This window comes from Lemur catta, chromosome 4, assembly GCF_020740605.2.
Source record: "Lemur catta isolate mLemCat1 chromosome 4, mLemCat1.pri, whole genome shotgun sequence".
NCBI classification, from domain to species: domain Eukaryota; kingdom Metazoa; phylum Chordata; class Mammalia; order Primates; family Lemuridae; genus Lemur; species Lemur catta.
The window spans coordinates 18,679,834-18,697,826 of record NC_059131.1 but is presented as its reverse complement, the minus strand read 5'-3'; the positions used below and the strand labels follow the sequence as shown (position 1 = coordinate 18,697,826).

Genomic DNA, 17,993 nt, shown 5'->3' with positions numbered 1-17,993 from the left:
CGCGCGGGCCGCGCCCGGCTCGCGCCTCCCGCCGCGCGGCCCCGCCCCCTGCCCCACCCCGGCCGGGAGGCTTAGCTGGGGCCGCAGCGCGGCGGCAACATCACTCTCGCCGCCGCTGCTCCGCCCCATCCCCTTCTGTTTTTCTCTCTCATTCTCCGGTGGTGGCGGCGAGGAAGGCGGAGGCAGAGGCAGCGGCAGCCGCGCTGGCTGCGATGAATGATCCCCCAGCGCGGGGGGAGGACTCCAGGTGAGCCTCTGCCCTCGGGAGGGTCGGGACCCCCGGCCGCCCGGGACCCGCAGCCCCGCTATGGATCCCTAGAGGAAGGAGGAGGAGGAGGAGAAGACAGCTCCGCCGCCCACCCCCATCCCATTTTCCTCTTCCTTTATCTCATTGTTGCCGGAGCTGTTTACGGCAGCGCTCCCTCTGCCCCAGCATGGGGCGGGCTCCGGGCACTGCCAGTCGGCAGGCGCTGCTCCCGCGACTGCCGGGGGATTCTGCCTAATCCTACCTCCCCAGCCGGTGCAGCGAGGACCGGACAGCGGTGGAGGCCCGGACTGCAGCAGCGGCGGGGCCACCTCCCAGCATCCCCGCCCTAGGAGGCTGCATGCGGATTGAAGAGCGGCGCCTGGGGGCTGGGCCGGCCCGCTGATCCCCACCTAGGCAGCAGGAGAGCAGGACCGCCCCGGCTGCGGAGGGGGTCGGGGGCGGCAAGGGCAGCGCAGCAAGATGGCCAGTAAGACCAAGGCCAGCGAGGCCCTAAAGGTGGTGGCCCGGTGCCGCCCCCTCAGCAGGAAAGAGGAGGCTGCTGGTCACGAGCAGATCCTGACCATGGACGTGAAACTGGGCCAGGTGACCCTGCGGAACCCCCGCGCAGCCCCGGGGGAACTGCCCAAGACCTTCACCTTTGACGCCGTGTATGATGCCAGCTCCAAGCAGGCAGACCTGTATGATGAAACCGTGAGGCCCCTGATAGACTCGGTGCTTCAGGGCTTCAATGGCACAGTGTTCGCCTATGGCCAAACGGGCACTGGCAAGACGTATACCATGCAGGGGACCTGGGTGGAGCCCGAGCTGCGCGGGGTCATCCCCAACGCCTTTGAGCACATCTTCACCCACATCTCCCGCTCCCAGAACCAGCAGTACCTGGTCCGGGCCTCTTACTTGGAGATCTACCAGGAAGAGATTCGAGACCTGCTCTCCAAGGAGCCGGGCAAGAGGCTAGAGCTGAAGGAGAACCCTGAGACAGGTGTCTACATCAAGGACCTCTCCTCCTTCGTCACCAAGAATGTCAAGGAGATCGAGCATGTGATGAACCTGGGGAACCAGACCCGGGCGGTGGGCAGCACCCACATGAACGAGCTCAGCTCCCGCTCCCATGCCATCTTTGTCATCACCGTGGAGTGCAGCGAGCGTGGCTCTGATGGCCAGGAGCACATCCGTGTGGGCAAGCTCAACCTAGTGGACCTGGCCGGCAGTGAAAGGCAGAACAAGGCAGGCCCCAACACAGCTGGAGGGACAGCCACACAATCCACGGGTGGTGGCAGCGGTGGAGGCGGTGGCAGCAGTGGCGGAGAGAGGCCTAAGGAAGCCTCCAAAATCAACCTCTCACTGTCGGCCCTGGGCAATGTGATTGCTGCTCTGGCGGGCAACAGGAGCACCCACATCCCCTACCGGGACTCCAAGCTGACCCGGCTGCTCCAGGACTCTCTGGGGGGGAATGCCAAGACCATCATGGTGGCCACACTGGGGCCAGCTTCTCACAGCTACGATGAGAGCCTCTCCACCCTGCGCTTTGCCAACCGAGCCAAGAATATCAAGAACAAGCCCCGGGTGAATGAGGACCCCAAGGACACGCTGCTGCGGGAATTCCAAGAGGAGATTGCCCGCCTGAAGGCCCAGCTGGAGAAAAAGGGGATGCTGGGGAAACGGCCCCGGAGGAAGAGCAGCCGCAGGAAGAAGGCCGTGTCAGCCCCGCCGGGGTACCCCGAGGGGCCCGTGATTGAGGCCTGGGTGGCTGAAGAGGAGGATGACAACAACAACAACCACCACCCGCCCCAGCCCATCCTGGAGTCAGCCTTGGATAAGAACATGGAGAATTACCTGCAGGAGCAGAAGGAGCGGCTGGAGGAGGAGAAGGCAGCCATCCAGGACGACCGCAGCCTGGTGAGCGAGGAGAAGCAGAAGCTGCTGGAAGAGAAGGAGAAGATGCTGGAGGACCTGCGGCGGGAGCAGCAGGCCACAGAGCTGCTCGCGGCCAAGTACAAGGTAAGGCCCCAGAGGAGCCAGGGCACTTGAGAGGTCCCCCCAGGGATCCGGGCTGGGGGTTTCTTTTTGGAGGGTCTGTGACCTGGCCTGAAGTGGGGTGTCCTCCTTCAGCACTGCACACTGCCCTCCTGCCAAATGTGTCCCTGGAGCAGCCAGGCAAATTGCTGTGATGTGGGATTGCCAGGCACACGCACATGCACACATGTATGTGTGCACACACGCACACACATGAAGCAAAGTGGGCAGGCGTTCTCTCAAGCCAATGAGCTTGGGGTGGTCTGACCTGCTGCTGTCAGTCCCTGCTGGTGGCCCCAGGATCAGTCAGGTCCATGGGATTGGCCGGCGGGATGTCAGCCTTTCTGGAGTGTGGGCTCTTGCGTCTGCACGGCCTCCTCCCCCTGGAGACTTCCTCCCTCTGCAGCATCTTCAAAGGTCACGTTGTTTAATAACATCATCTGGAGAGCACTTCAGTTTACAGAATGCCCCACATGCCCCACATACGTGATCTCATTTGACCTTTACAGGAGCCAGCCAGGGTAGTGGTTCTTAAATGCCCATTTTACAGGTGAGGAGCTAAGGCTCAGAGAAGTGACATGACCAAGGTTCCATCCTACAGAATGGCAGCGCTGAACTGAAGCCCACAGACCTCATGCTCTTTCAGTTCTTAGGCAGCAAGGTGGGACCGTGAATGGATGCTGCTCCCTGTGAAAATGGTGCCCTGGGCCCGCACAGTGCAGGGCCCACTGCCTGCCATCTTCAGGAAGGAGATTCCGGGGTCACACAGGAGCTGGGCTGGAAAAGGCACCAGGCTCTATACCAGAGATCTCGAGTCTAGGGCTAGCTATTCCACAGCCCATTGAGTGACCTTGAGTGAGTTGCTTTCCCCTTTTCTCAGGCCTCAGTTTACATTTTTGTAAAATAGAGTGTTGACCTGGGTGTTCTGTGAGGCTCTACCAGTCTGACAATTCTATGACCTGTATTAAGCTGAGAATAGAATCAACCGACTGGCTCCCATACCCAGGCCTCATCCCAGTAATATCCAGTTCCCCATTGCTCTGAGAGGTGTCAGGACCTCAGCATCCTGCCTGAGCTCTTCTCTTCCCCTCCAGGCCCTAAATGGGGCTAAACTACAGAGGCCCCCGCCTGGCCAGTCGCAGACCTATTAAATTTCAATGCTGCAGATGCCACAACTCAATGTTCCAGGCATTTCCATGTCCCTGGAGCCTTCAACACTGGAGCTTGAAGGAAGGACACAGGAAACCATGGGCTTACTGGGAGAGCAAAACATTGCCATTTCTTATTCCTTCTCAGGAGTGTGGGCTTCAGAGCCGAGAAGCCCAGCCTACGGCCACCGGAATTGTGACAGATGAGCTGTATGCCATTGTCTGTGTTTTGGGAATATGCTGCTGCACCAGGGGCTCTGGCCTTACTTACTAAATATTTAATCCACTTATATGAGCCCAGCAAGGGTTCTGCTGAGCTGCTCCCTCAAGAAAAGGATCAGGGGCCTGGCACCATTCGGGGCACCCTGGGAGCAGCAGGGTGTTAAGGGCCGGGCAGTTGGACTCAGCCCTCCCAGGGAGGGAGGGAATCCAGGCAGTCTGATGTTTTCCACTGGGAAATCTTACCTGGTCAATCTGTCATTTATTTCACCACCTAGACCTGCCTCCCCCTTAAAGCTGGGAGGCTGGAAGGCTGGGAAGAGAAGAGCGTGCACAAGCACACTTCAGCTGCTTGAGGAGATGGGTACAAGGGAAGGAACGAAGGTTTCCAGTATTGGGAACTGACTGGCTGCCCTCAGTAAGATTCTGGGGTCTAAGGTAATGTGGGGCACAAATAATAGGACAATCAAGAGATCAGAGTGGCCAACGCCAGAATTCTTGCACCAGGTGTGTAGCCCAGGCAAAACCCCAGTCTTAGAGCTGACAGGGGCCTTGGAAAACTGTGGCCCCGACTTGCCCAGGGCCGCAAGGTGAGTTGAGGAGAGACCAGATTTTTATACACGGCCCAGCCTCTTTCTATTGCATCAGTCCTGATGTTAACTGTGCTACTTGGTAATCAGAGTAATTCATTTTTATAGAACACTTTGACATCTTAATCTCATTAGTCCTCCCAACAACCCCAAGAGATGGGTATTATTATTTCCATTTGACAGTTATGAAAACCAGGGCTGGGGAGGTGGAGTGACTGTTTTATCTTACTTATAGGATAAGTAGCAGAGCCAGGACTACAACCCAGGTCTTCCGATGCCCCCAGACCTGTGCTCTTTCCAAGTCATCACAGATTCCTCCGTGTGTGTTCACTGTGTGACTCAGGGCAAAGGCCTTTGCCCCTCTAGGCCTTGGGTTGCCATTTGCCTAATGAGGGGGAGAAGCCTGACATAGCTCCCTGGGGAGTGGGTGACACGGTCACTATGTGCCAGGCTTTCAAATATAAGCAGTGGGGGAGGGGTGCCTGGGAAATTCCAGGAGGGGAATGATTCTGTATCCTGTGACATCCTGTCACACCCCGCCCAAGACAGTCAGCAGCCAGCCAGCCCAGAAGGGAGCCTCGAGAGAGGACCCAACCTTCCCACAACCTCCAAGGCACCACCTGGTTCAGCGCTGGATGTTTCTGGGATGGTGGAAACAATTTGAGGGCTCTCAAGAGACCCACAGGGTAGAAAGAGGAGAAGCATGTGAGAGAGAACAATCCCAGTCCTGCCTGTGTCCCAGGGTTGTGCTGAAGATTGAACGAGATCATCAGCATGAGGGCACTGGGAACAAGTTGAAAGCACCAAATAAATGGAGGACATTAGCAGCCACAGGGTGGCTCCTGTCTGCCAGGCTGGGGTCTGGTGATCTCCAGGACTGACGGCTTTGTTGTTAGCTTTGTTCCCTCTTTACCCTGCCATCCCAGCTGCCTGGCCAGGACCCTGCGGCTGCCAGGAGCTGAGCCGGGCAGGAAAGGTCTCAGAAGGCAGGAGCTTGGGTCTCTCCTAGAAATTAGCTGAGCTTTTGCTCCCCATCTGCGACTCACCTCACTCCTGTCCCCACTTTCTGAGCTATGGCATCAACGCCACTTCCTGCTCCCCCTCCTTTCTCTTCTTCCAATTCATGCCACTCTCTGGGGGCAACTAAGTGGTAATTGACACAACCCAGTGCCCTCATTCACTCTCTCTGAGTCATCTTATAGTCTGTCTCGCCTGCCCTCCCTGCCTGCCACCTCTGAGGCTCTGGGTTCTCTTTGTTCTCCCCTTGCTGTGTACAAACACCATGCCTGTCTCCTTGGAATCTCCTTTCATCTCTCCTTTCGTCTTTACTGTGGGCCTCAGGGGATGTCAGGGTGTGTGAAAGTGTGAGGGTTCGTGATTGTGATCAGTGAGTTCCCTGGTTATCATTAACACTGGCGATCCATACTTAGGTGGTGTCAGGGGGAGCGAGGGTGCTTGCGGTGGGGGGGGTGCAGGAGGGGCTTGATAGTGTACTAGGCCTGTTAGGTGGGAGGAATGGGTAACATCACAGACCCACAATGCACAGTGAAAACTCAAACGTTTGTGCACAATGCACATTGTGCGATGAGGACTAGTGATTGTGTGTACATTGGTTGGGAAAAGGCCCACTTTACTCAAATGTAATCATGCCACAAATTTTTTTGAAATGACTGCTTTAATTTTGAAATTAATTTTTTTGAGGGATTGCACTAGACGATTTCTTAAGCTGTGATTCTAGCTACTGAGAGGGAGAGGAGAGCATTTGCAGGAGGCAAAGTCTTCGGAAGACATAAAATGCAGGCTCGAATTGAAGACAGGTAGAAACGACGCCATGGGATGTGATCCCCAATGAAAAGCCCTGGAGGGAGAAGAGCTGGAGTCTTGACTAGAGCCCACCCTCTCTGTGGTGAGTGCAGGAAAGAGACCCTGCAGAAGCAGCCCCAAAGCCAGAGGGATGAGGTCACTGCGGAGCATTGATTTCTTACTGTCCCCTTTGTGGGTCCCTCTTCCTGCCCCCTCTCAGCGTGGGATTGACTATAAATGCAAGACAAAGAGTGTCAAGCCTGAGAAACAACAGTAATAGCAATGCTAATGATTTCTTTTTTTGAGACTAACACAATAAAAGACTTGTTTATTTCTCAGAATTTACTTTGCTGTTAGATATTACCTGCAAATGTGGGGCAATCACACATGTTCTGGAGGCCCAGACTTTTCTAAGCATTGTCTACAGGCAGCTCAGTCCATCAAAGGTCCCAGAGAAATCTCCTAACCTGGGCAAGATATTTTTGGTTTCAAATAGTCACCCAGCTCCTCCTTACTGATCCACACGTGATGGCCCTTCTTCTCAGCCTGGGAACAGTTGCCAGTTAGTAGTGGTACTTTAAAGAAGAATACTTTGGCCCTAAGGTTACTCTCTGTCTGCATTGCCTGGGGGAACTTGAACTTGTAGTGCCAACAGGGTGCATTTCCTAGGAACTTGGCTTCCATGTGTGGCCAGGGTTTGCTCAGCTATTCCTCGAAGGGTCTCCTCAGGCTGCCCTCTGCCAGGAGCAGCATCCAAACATCCTGGTCTCCAAGCTTCTCTCTGACCAGTGGGGTAAGGTTCCTGTCTACCTTCCTGTGCAGTGAAGTTTGGTCATTCTTTTTATCAGCTTCTGTTATGTGAGCTCCAGGGTTGAGCTGTAGGAATGTCTGCTCCCAAATATCTTCCCAATCTTGCACCAGCAGATATATTTATCCTATTCATCTTCTTCTTCATCACAGAAGTTGGCCTTCTTTCTTGCAAGGCGCTTTCATCCAGAGCACAAAGTTCATGGTCTTAGAACAGGCTTTTCTCTATCTCGACCTGCTGTAGCAAAGCCACTATCCCTTCCTGCAATGCGGTCAATGGCTTGGAGACCAGCGGTGGACGCTGCAGGCACAGTGTGCTCAACAGGTGCCGTGGGATCCTTTGTTTGAGGGTGTGGCTGCAAGGGCCAGGCTGTGAGAACCCAGGCTGCCCACCTAGAGCCTCTCAAACCTCTGCCAGCCTCCTGCCTCCCCTAACAGAGTCAGTAATGATGTTTATTGAACACTTGCTTTGTGCCAAGTGCTATGCTATATACAGATTATCTCATTCAAACCACACAAGCACACTCCAAGAAAGGTTATTGTTCCCATTTTATAGATGAGCACACCAAGGCCCACGGAGGTGAAGTAGCTCTCCCAAGGCTACATGGTGTGTATGTGGTAGAACTATTTAAACCCAGGTTGGTTTGGCACAAAATTTGATGCTCTTTTCTGCTTAAATAATTAGCAATATCAGATTGGGAACTAGTTGCTGGAGCAATGGTGAAAAATGATAGGGGCTATTGTAGACGTGTTGCATTTGAGGTGACAAGAGTCCAGTGGGCAGCTGGAGATGGGCTGATGGAGTTTAGAATCAAGCCCAACACTAGAAATGGAGACTGGGGCTCGTCTTTAGGAGAGGGCTGGGATGAGATCCACGGCCCTCTGTTCTCGGCCCCCTTTCCCTCTGTGAGCAACTCCCAGGTCCAGGTCTCCTGTCCTGGTTTCTCTGCCGCCCCTGTTATACAGGGCTGTGTGCAGGCCACGGCACCAGAGTCAGGCAGGTCTCAGACTTACTAGGTCTGAGACCTCTGTGTGCCAGTTTCCTCAGCTATAAAGTGGCATAGTAACAGTACCTACGTTCTAGTGCTTAAACAAGATAGTCAGTATAAAGCACTTTGTACAGTCCCGGCACATAAGTGTTCGGTAAATAGTTATTGTTACTGTTATCTCCAACTGCCATGTTTTCACTTGGCCACCTCCCTGATATGTCAGACACGTGACATGTCAGCCTGGCACTCAAGGCCCGTCAGAGTGTGGCTGTAATGTATCTCTTCCGTCTTGCCTGCCTTAGCAAGTCACTCCAATAGGAGAACCTGCAGCCAGCTGGTTGCTCCGTCCTTTGAACCCAGCATGTGCTTCCCTGCCCTTGTGCTAGTTGCACTGGTTTTGTGTCCTGGATTGTCCCTGGTGACCAGGGAGTGGGAATTACAGAAGCAGGTTAAGCTGGATATAAAGATCTTTTTAACAGTTAGAATTAGGCTGCTGCAAGAAGTAATGGGTGGCCTTGGTGGTGACAGTTTCATGGGTGTATACTTGTCCCCAAACTCATCTAGTTGTATACATTAAATATGACAGCTTTTTACATGTCAACGTTGCCTCACTAAAGTAATAGGCTCCCATCCCTGGAAGTGTTCAAGGGGAGACTGTATGTTAGCGGTGCTCTAAGGGGTCGATGTGTCAGAAAAGCCATTGAACTAGATGATCTTTAAAACCCCTTTCTTGGCCAGGCACGGTGGCTCACGCCTATAATCCTAGCACTCTGGGAGGTCAAGGTGGGAGGATCGCTTGAGCTCAGGAGTTTGAGACCAGCCTGAGCAAGAGCGAGACTCCATCTCCACCAAAAAGAAATTTTAAAAAACCCAGCCAGGCGCTTCAGCACATACCTGTAGTCTCAACTACCCTGGAGGCTGAGGCAGAAGAATCTCTTAGAGCCCAGGAGTTGGAGGTTGCTGTGAGCTACAGTGATGCCACTGCACTCTACCGAGAGTGGCAGAGTGAGACTCTGCCTCAACAAAAACAAAAAAGGAAAATTTATTTTATGTTATTATCATTTTTTTTGAGACAGAGTCTCACTCTGTTGCCCAGGCTGGAGTGCCGTGGCGTCAGCCTAGCTCGAAGCAACCTCAAACTCCTGGGCTCAAGCAATCCTCCTGCCTCTGCCTCCCAAGGAGCTGAGACTACAGGCATGTGCCACCATGCCCGGCTAATTTTTTTTTTCTATATATGTTTTTAGTTGTCCATATAATTTCTTTCTATTTTTAGTAGAGACGGGGTCTCACTCTTGCTCAGGCTAGTCTTGAACTCCTGAGCTCAAACGATCCACCCGCCTCGGCTTCCCAGAGTGCTAGCTAGGATTACAGGCGTGAGCCACCGCGCCCGGCCAAGGAAAATTTTTTAAAAATTAAGAAAAAAACCCTTTCTCTTAAAAGTTTAAAATAGCATTTTTATAGCAAAATATAAAATGTTCAGTTCATCTTTTTAAAAATTAAGATCAGAGGGCTTAAAATTTAATGTGGTATGAATGCAGCCAATAATAAATATTTTTCAGTTCTCTATCATGGCCAGTTAAGGAAGAGTTAAAGGCAGTGAGAAGAAAGGAATAGAGGAAGAGAGAGAATATGGGGGAAAGACAGCAGAGAAATAGAGTGGGACAAGGAAGAGGGGAAAGAGAGAGAGAGGCAGGGAGGAAGAAGGAGAGAAGGTGGGTAAAGGGGTGGACTGCAGGGTTTCGGGGGAGAAGAAACCCCAGCTGGGAGCACAAGTGCTATAGAGGAGGGTTCTTTAAATACTCAGTATCATTCCACTGTCCTGATCTTGATGTTACTCTTCAAACAGGGCTGTACCCAGTCTCCAGAGACTCCCCAGTGACCTAGGGAGTGTCTGCATTCCCAAAGCTGGACTGGTTCCGTCTGTATGTCCCCAAGGACAACAGCCCCATGCCAAACACTCAGATTTATGGGGCTAGGTGATCAGGGGGCTGTGTGCACCCTCATCCCCATCCCAGCTGAGTCCTCCACGATCAGACCTTGAGGGAACAAGTGACCCATGCTCCAGGCATCTAGTTTGGGCATCTAGGTCACAGTCCATGGCCTCTCGGTATAGGTGGGAGCAGTGACTTGTATTCCTTCTCATCCCTTGTGGGTGTAGTCAGTTAACAGAACTGTCATGTGCTGGGGGCATTTTGTAACATGAAGATTTGGTCAATGGGAAGTATCTAGGACTTATGTGTTTCTATCTGAGATTCTGGGCTTCAAGTTATGTTGAGACTCAGCAGGCCTTTTGGTCTGGTGTTAGGTTTCTCATGCTGGGTGTTGGCTGGAAGCAAGTATTATCATATTGCCCTCAGGCACTTCCAGCCCCTAGATAGCACGAGATTGGATGAAGTGGCTCCGATAATGTTCTCATTGTGCTCTGAAGACTAGGAGGAGAGGCCTGGAATTCAGACAGAGAGGACCACTTTTCTCCTGCCTGTGCCCTGCCAGCCCACTGTGCCTGGCCAGTCTGGGGCACCTCTTCTGGAGCTGCCAAACCAGGTGGCATGTCTGAGTAGATAAGTAAATAGCCCCCTTCCCACAGATCCAGCTTTGCAGCTGTGGGGCTGTGCTCAGAGCTTGTAGGGCACCCACACTTGCACTGTGGTGTATCTAGAATTTTTAATATTGTGAGAAATTCCTGGGGATTAACTCCTGCTCAGACTAAAGAGTTACCTTCTAGTTGTCTCGCTTTCCTCCCAGGTGCATTCAACGGAAGAGTACCAGGCCCTGGGTGGGGCTGTGTCTAAAGCACTAGCTGATGGACCTGCAGGCTTTCCCCTTTCTTCAGGTGGGCCTGCAGGAAAATGACAACAATGACAGCAGTAATAATGGTGGCTCCCATGCTCTGTGCATGCTAATGTCAAGCACTCTGATGTGTTCTTTATGTGCATTGTTTTATTTAATCCTCATGATAGCACCATAAAGTAGTTCTATTTTAATCTGTATGTGACAAGTGAGGATAATGAGGCATATCAAGGAATGAACAAGCCAAGGTCACACGTTCAGGAATTGGTAGGGCCAGAATTATGAGCCTGTGTCCGCCTGACTCCATAGCCTACGATCGTCACCTCCGCACTGTAATGCCAGCTCAGAAAGGAAGGATTTATGCCAGAGCCCTGGCTAACAGGCCCCAGTGGGAACTCTTGTCTCCTGAGATGCTTAACTCATCTCCGTCTTTCCGTATCATGCAAACCCCCAGCCTCTGACCTCAGCCCGGCACCATTCATTCATACAATCAACAAATCTTTTTGAGTAACCATGGCCAAGAACATAAATCAGTAGGTATAGTTAGCTTCATCTTTAAATTTCTGGAAAGAATCACAAGAACTCACTAATAATGGTTATCACTAGGAATTTTAATATGGAGGGGAATTTTTATTTTTTGCTTTATACTTTTTTTACTTTTATTCATTTTTTACAATAAGCATATATTTTTTAATTAAACAAAGACTAGTTTAATTTTTTTTTAAGGGAAAAAAGCCCTTTGTCAGGGTTCTATGGTTAAAAAATAAGGGAAAAATATGAAAGATAGGTGTTATCACCTGGTTGGAAGATTTGCTTAAAGGTAATGAATAATTCAGGAAAATCCAGGGTTGATAATACTACTCAATTATACGCAGTTATTGGTAATCTTGTGACCTTGGACAAGTCACTTCCTCTCCCAGGAGTTGTAAGAAATGATCAATAGATGATTCTGGCCAGGCATGGTAGCTCATGCCTATAATCCTAGCGCTTTGGGAAGCCAAGGCAGGAGGATTGCTTAAGGCCAGGAGTTCAAGACCAGCCTGAGCAACATAGCAAGACCCCGTCTCTACTAAAAATAGAAAAATTAACTGGGCATGGTGGTGCATGCCTGTAGTCCCAGTTACTCAGGAGGCTGAGACAGGAGGATCACTTGAGCCCAGGAGTTGGAGGTTGCAGTGAACTATGATGACACCACTGCACTCTACCTCGGGCAACAGAGTGAGACAATATCTCAAAAAAAAAAAAAAGATGATTCCTTGCTTTCTGTACCATTTACTGATTCACCTTGGAAGCAGTGGGTCAGGAGCCTAGGGTTAGAGGCCAGCCTGAATGAGGGGCAGTGACAGATAGAGAGAAATGACCCAGCCTTGACTGGGAACCTGGAGGCTATGTGACCCAGGGCCACCCACCTAACTCCTCTGCGCCCTGTACCTCATCTGTAAAATGCTGAGGCTACACTATGTACATCCTTGGGTTCATCCAGTTCTGACTCTGTAGCCTTTTGTCATCTGGATTTGCATCCCTGGTTCTGGAGAGAAGCCCTCTAGAAAAGCCACAAATAAGCGAGGGAAATAGGGGAGAAAGATGAGGATTAGCCTGAGGTGCTCGGGGTTTTCTCACTAAAGTAGAAGGACTGATTATGTTTCTTCCTGCTTTTCTTCAAGCTGAGCTGCAGTGCTTCTGCACATTCCTACCCTGTCCAGTGCAAGGCTGGGAGTGAGTCTGGCTTCCCTCATTGCCTGGCCAATATTTCCCTGGTCTCTAACTGTCCTTCTTCATAAGAATATTCCTAGCACTTGAAACATCAATCATTTGTGGTGTATTTTGAGGAAGGAGGAAATTTAGACTCAATCTCCTGATTTACATCCCCAGGGCAGAGAATCACTGAAAATAGCACTATTCATCTGAAAATAGCACTATTCCTCCCTTCTCCATTGTCTCTGTCATTTCTTCCCTTACTGCTGACTCCTCAAGACCTACAATCAGGGAGCCACAAGAGGAAGCTAGGTCTTTGAAGGCTGGAGTAGCTGCACTTTCTAAGAGGTGGAAGCAGGGGCCGTTGAGATAGTTGTTTTACTTTTTGTGATGAGTGGTGGGTAAATACCAACGAGGTACGGAAACATGAGTAACAACTAACTTTTCGGTTGTCCTTTGTCATTTTCTAAGCACTTTCACATCTGTAATCCAACTCACCATTCTTACCTAAAGCCTATAAGGTAGCAGATATTCTCCCCATTTTACAGATGAGAAAACTGAAGTCCAGAGGGCTGATGCCCTAGATTTTGCAGCAAAGAGGGTGGCAGAGTATTTACCAAGGTTGAGACCCCCTGACCCCGATGCCCAGCTCACTTTATATCATTCTACATGGAACTTGGGAGTGGCCCTTCCCACCAGCTTTCTTCCAGGTTTTAGCCTCTCTCTGAGACTCTAGTGATCCTGACACCCTCCCCACCAGCACACGGGCTACCCACTTATCTCAGAGGCCCTGTGAGAGTTTCCCACAGGCAGAAGCATCTTCAGCAGAGCCCTGCCTATTTCAGCCAGAAGAGAAAGCGGTGGTGCTCTGAGCTTTCCTGATGCTTCCTGAGTTGGCAAAGGTACAGATACCAAGTGCTGCTTCTCTCCAAGGCACCTTCCTCCCTGAACCTGGGAGAAAGCCATGGAACTGAGAAAAGGACACTGGACTTGGAGTTAGGAGGCTGGCATTCAAATGTCACTGTGACATTTACTGGCTCCATACTTTGAGCAAGTCACTTCACCTGTCTGAGCCTTAGTTTTCTGTCCAATGGGGATCATAAGCGTTATCTCAGAAGGTTCTTGTGATGATTAAATAGGGTGACTAATGTGAAAAGGACCTAGCCCAGCCAAGGCACATGGCAATTTGCATCTGAGACTCTGGCCTCCAACAGATTATTGTAGATTAGCTGGCAGTGACAGGGGCCTGTTTGGCTTCTTTGTCCTTGTAAAATCCTACTTGATGGTATCTTCCCAGAAGAGTGGCTGGCTGGGCCTGGCTGTCCCCTTGCTGGCTCCCACATCAGCACTTAGTGAGTACGGGCGCCTCCTTTCTCCTGCCCCTGGTTTTGCACTCCAGTTGCTCCTGGCATAGGAAAAAGTGAGCCTCTGCATAGCCCAAGCTATGTCTATAAGCTGACATGGTCCCTGTGGTGATCCCAGCTGTTAATTGTCACAGCAGATGACCTGCCTATGATGCCTAGAATTAGGGCCCTAATCAAATTGGAAAATTATTTGGAAAATGCATAGTCAATATAAGAGGAGCTAGATGTAAAGATTTCTTTCTTTCTTTCTTTCTTTTTTTTTTTTTTTTTGTGAGACAGAGTCTCACTCCGTCACCTGGGCTAGAGTGCTGTGGTGTCTGTCTAGTTCACAGCAACCTCAAACTTATGGGCTCAGGCAATCCTCCTGCCTCAGACTCCCAAGTAGCTGGGATTACAGGTGTGTGCCACCAGACCAGCAAATTTTTTCTATTTTTTTTTTAGTAGAGACAGGGTCTCGCTCTTGTTCAGGCTGGTTTCAAACTCCTGACCTCAAATGATCCTCTCTCCTGGGCCTCCCAGAGTGCTAGGATTACAGGCCTGACCCACTGTGCCTGGCCAAGATTTCTTAATTAGGAGGCTCCAGGCATAGAGGCCTCCATCTCCAGGCCTCAGTTAACTATCTATAAAGCATAGGGGCTGGGGCCAATGATCCCTGAGGTCCCCTTGGTTGCCCTGCCATTTGTATCCCTCTCTCAACAGTCAGACCATGGTGCCCTGGAGCTCCCAGCCCTGTCTTTTCCACCCCCGCAGCCTCTGCTGGCCTTTTAGTTACACTGGACTTATTTAGAACCAGCAGGACTAAACCCAGTCCTGTGTGCGGGCCCCACCCACCTGTATTATTGCCCTGGGAGATCACAAAGGGAGCATTGACTGGAGCAGCTGAGAGCTCCAGGGAACTTTCCTGGGGACGAGGAACTCCATATTCCCAGGCCCTCTGCTTCACACACCCCAGCCCAGATTGGGGCTGGAGATTGGAGGCATCCCTGTCCCTCCCTGTCCTCCAGAGGTGATGGTCAAGAAGAGAGATCTATGAGGGAAAGGAGGAGATGGCCGCTGGTATCCTCAGAGAAATGGGGAAAATGAAAAGGGAAAAAGATTATTTCTAAGCCAAGAAAGGAAATTTGTGCGTGGCATATTGGAGAGTGTGGGGCGAAGCAGGCAGCATGGGTTGAGACTGGGGAGGCCGAGGGGGCGGAGACCTTGTGCACGGACTCAGCCCCACACGGATTTCGTGCCAGAGCTGGCCCCCCTGCCAGCACAGCGCTGCTCTGTCGGCCGGGCTTGGCTGAGCGTGCGCGTCCCGGCAAGTGGGCAAGACTTGGCGAGTCACCCACGGGCAGATGCAGTTGCTATTCAGACCACGTCTGTGCTGGGTCCCGGTGGGGCTGGCAGAGAAAGCAGGGGCACTGGACACGTGGAACGGGGTGGTAACGGGCAGTTAGTCGGCATCCAGGAATTCTCTGCGTGGAGCCCGGGCCCAGCCAGCAGGAGAGATCTTGAAGCAGGTTCTAGGTCCATGGAGGAGATCTCACGGGGAAGCCGGTTAGCTGGAACCAGTGCGGGAACCAGTCCTGAGAATCCTACATGGGGATAAGGGTGGAGGAGGGCTGGGCCTGGCGATCCCATGCATCAGACCTGGTGGCAGCTCAAATTCTGCCTGACAGTGTCCCGGTGGATTGAAGATCTGGGTGAGGTGATAGCCTTTGAGTGAGAAGAGCATGGGCCTAGGTGTGGGTGGCCGGGGACGTGGAAGCTGAATAAACAAAGAATTGTTTTGAGTCAGAGGTCCATCTCCTCACTTAAAAATCACCAAAAAAAAAAAAAAAAAACACAAAAGAGTATGTTGGGAAAGGAGAGATCAGGCCTCCATGAGGTATAGAGATTATAAAATAAATGAATAGGGAGGCTCAATTTTACATCTATTATTACAACAAATTTTTAAAATAACGATTGGTGGGGCACAGTGGCTCATGCCTGTAATCCCAGCATTTTGGGAGGCCAAGGTGAGAGGACTGCTTGAGGTCAGGAGTTCGAGACCAGCCTGGGCAACATAGCGATCGATATCCTGTCTCTACAAAAAATAGAAAACTTAACCGGGTATGGTGGCATGCACCTGTAGTCCTAGCTACTTAGGAGACCAAGGTGGGAGGATCCCTTGTGCCCAGGAGTCCGAGGTTGTAGTGAACTATGATTGCACCACTGCACTCCAGCCTGGGAGACAGAACAAGACCCTGTCTCTAAAAAGTAAAAAAAAAAATAATGATAACACTTCATGCCTATGATGCTGTAATAAAAGTGGTTCCATTATTTGCTGCTGACAGTAGTTTAAGTGATATAAACCATTAGAAAGGTAACTTGACAGTATATTCCAAGATACACAATGTTTATAACCCTTTATCCACTCCTGAAATTTCTAAGAAAGACATCTAAAACCAAAAAATTATATGTACCAAGGGTGTTTATTGTAAACATTGTAAACAACCTAAATATCTTATAATGGAAGTTAAATATATTATAGATTATCTACTCTAAATATTATACAATCATAAAATTATAATCATAAACATTATAGAAGTAAAAAAAATGCTTGAATCTTAGAGAAAGTGAAAATAGCAGGACATAAGCTTATATTTATACCATATCTTTAGAGGTAAAAAAACGTGCATATATAAAACTCTAGGGGTAAAACACAGGGGAAATGAAAGAAAGCGATTAGCCATGGTAGGGAATATGTGATGTTTCTCATTTTGTTTTATTACTGTGGTTATTTTGATGTTTGTACATTTTTTTTCCTGAAAGGAAAGACAATAAAATATTAAAAATGTGTCCCCAGAATTCCTTAATAAACCGTTAAGTATTTAATCCAGTGCCAACTACAGAGGTAACAAATTTCATAAATGTATTACCTTTTATAAACAATAAAACTTTTATTCTCAAAACTGCTGCTTTCAAAACTCAAGGTGTAATCCCTTATTCTATGTACTCAGGTTGACTGGAAAAGTCTGAATCTTTCCTTTTCATACTCCTTTTTTATTGTATAGTTTCCAGGCTTATCCTCTTAACCTTTCTTTGTCTTTGCAGACCAAAGAGTCCTATTTTTTAACGTCTCTTATAATAGCTGTGGGATGGTTTTAGCTGCCCTTCCCTGGATCTTGCCTCTCCTTTATGTCCCTGGAGATGCAGTAGGGGAGCTACACACAGTCCTCCACGTTCAGCTGCATCATGGTTTCAGACAAGGGTATAATGGTTTTTGTTTTGTTTCCAAAAAGCCTTCATGATGGTGCCTGGCCAGATGCTATTGAGTTTTTTAGCTGTGGCAGCATATTAAGCCACTGTCTTCTGGGAACAATAGGGAATTACATCCCCTACCCCCCTTTTTTCGGCTTATAACTGATTGCCCACAGCTATCATTTAATGAGTAAAGTTAGGATTACTTTTCCCAAAAATGGAAAGTTGTAATTGACACACATCTGCCATTTTTGTCAGTTCACATGGCCTAGAAATTCTCCTATACCTTACCACCTGGAAGGATTGGGGGCCTCTGTGAAGTTGGGTATTTCACCAGTGCACTCTTTCTCGCACAATTTCTAACAGAGATTAGTCCTGGAGTTTAACACTTGAGCGTTTTTCCATCTAGGGAAATGCCTGTTTATTTCTGTTTCCTTTCCCTAATCCACTTCCCCTTATGAAAAAGCACTTAGCCTTTCTCCTGACCCGCCCCCCACCCCACAAGTAACTTTGAATAACCTCTGATGTGCAACCTTTCCAGCAGCGTTTTAGCATCCAAAGTTCTGGTCACTGGCTTCCCCATGTGCTGTAATAACCTATTTTGTCCCAGTTTGAAAGAACTCTCAGGGATTAATCCGACACGATTTTCTCTTGCTGGAAACATGCTGACTTTCCTTTAGCAAGTTCTCCTAGGAGCACTCACGCAATGACTGCAATAGGGAGAGCCTGGGCTCTGGAGCCAGGCCGGCCTGGGTCTGGGTTCTGCATTTAAATTTAATGGCCTTGATGTGACCTTGGTTGGGTTACTTAAGCTCTTTGAGCTTTCATTGAAAAAATGTTGATGTGAATAGTCTGCCCCTTAAAGCGGTCCTTTTCGAACATTAATGTGTGTGCAGATCACCCGGGGATCTGAGTACAGTGCAGATTCTGATTCACTAGCTCTGGATTTTTTAAAAGCTTCCCAAGTGATTCCAATATGCATCAAAGTTAGAGAACTAGTGTCTTTTATTAGGTGGCAAAGAGTGAAGAATGCTAGAGTCACCTTAAATGCTGAGGAAAATGCAAGGACTCTGGGTTGA

At 49.8% G+C, this 17,993-nt stretch overlaps 1 protein-coding gene and 1 pseudogene across 1 annotated transcript in view; one reads left to right on the top strand and one right to left on the bottom strand.

Moving 5' to 3' along the window:
- The first annotated feature begins 69 nt into the window (after positions 1-69).
- KIF3C (kinesin family member 3C) overlaps positions 70-17,993 on the top strand; it is a 37,492-nt gene continuing 19,568 nt past the window's right edge. Inside the window, exon 1 of the mRNA XM_045549197.1 lies at positions 70-2,266. Within this exon, the coding sequence (XP_045405153.1) occupies positions 728-2,266 (1,539 nt within the window). The 5' untranslated portion in view covers positions 70-727. The remainder of the gene's footprint in view (positions 2,267-17,993) is intronic.
- Positions 6,482-7,283, bottom strand: LOC123636684 (annotated as a pseudogene).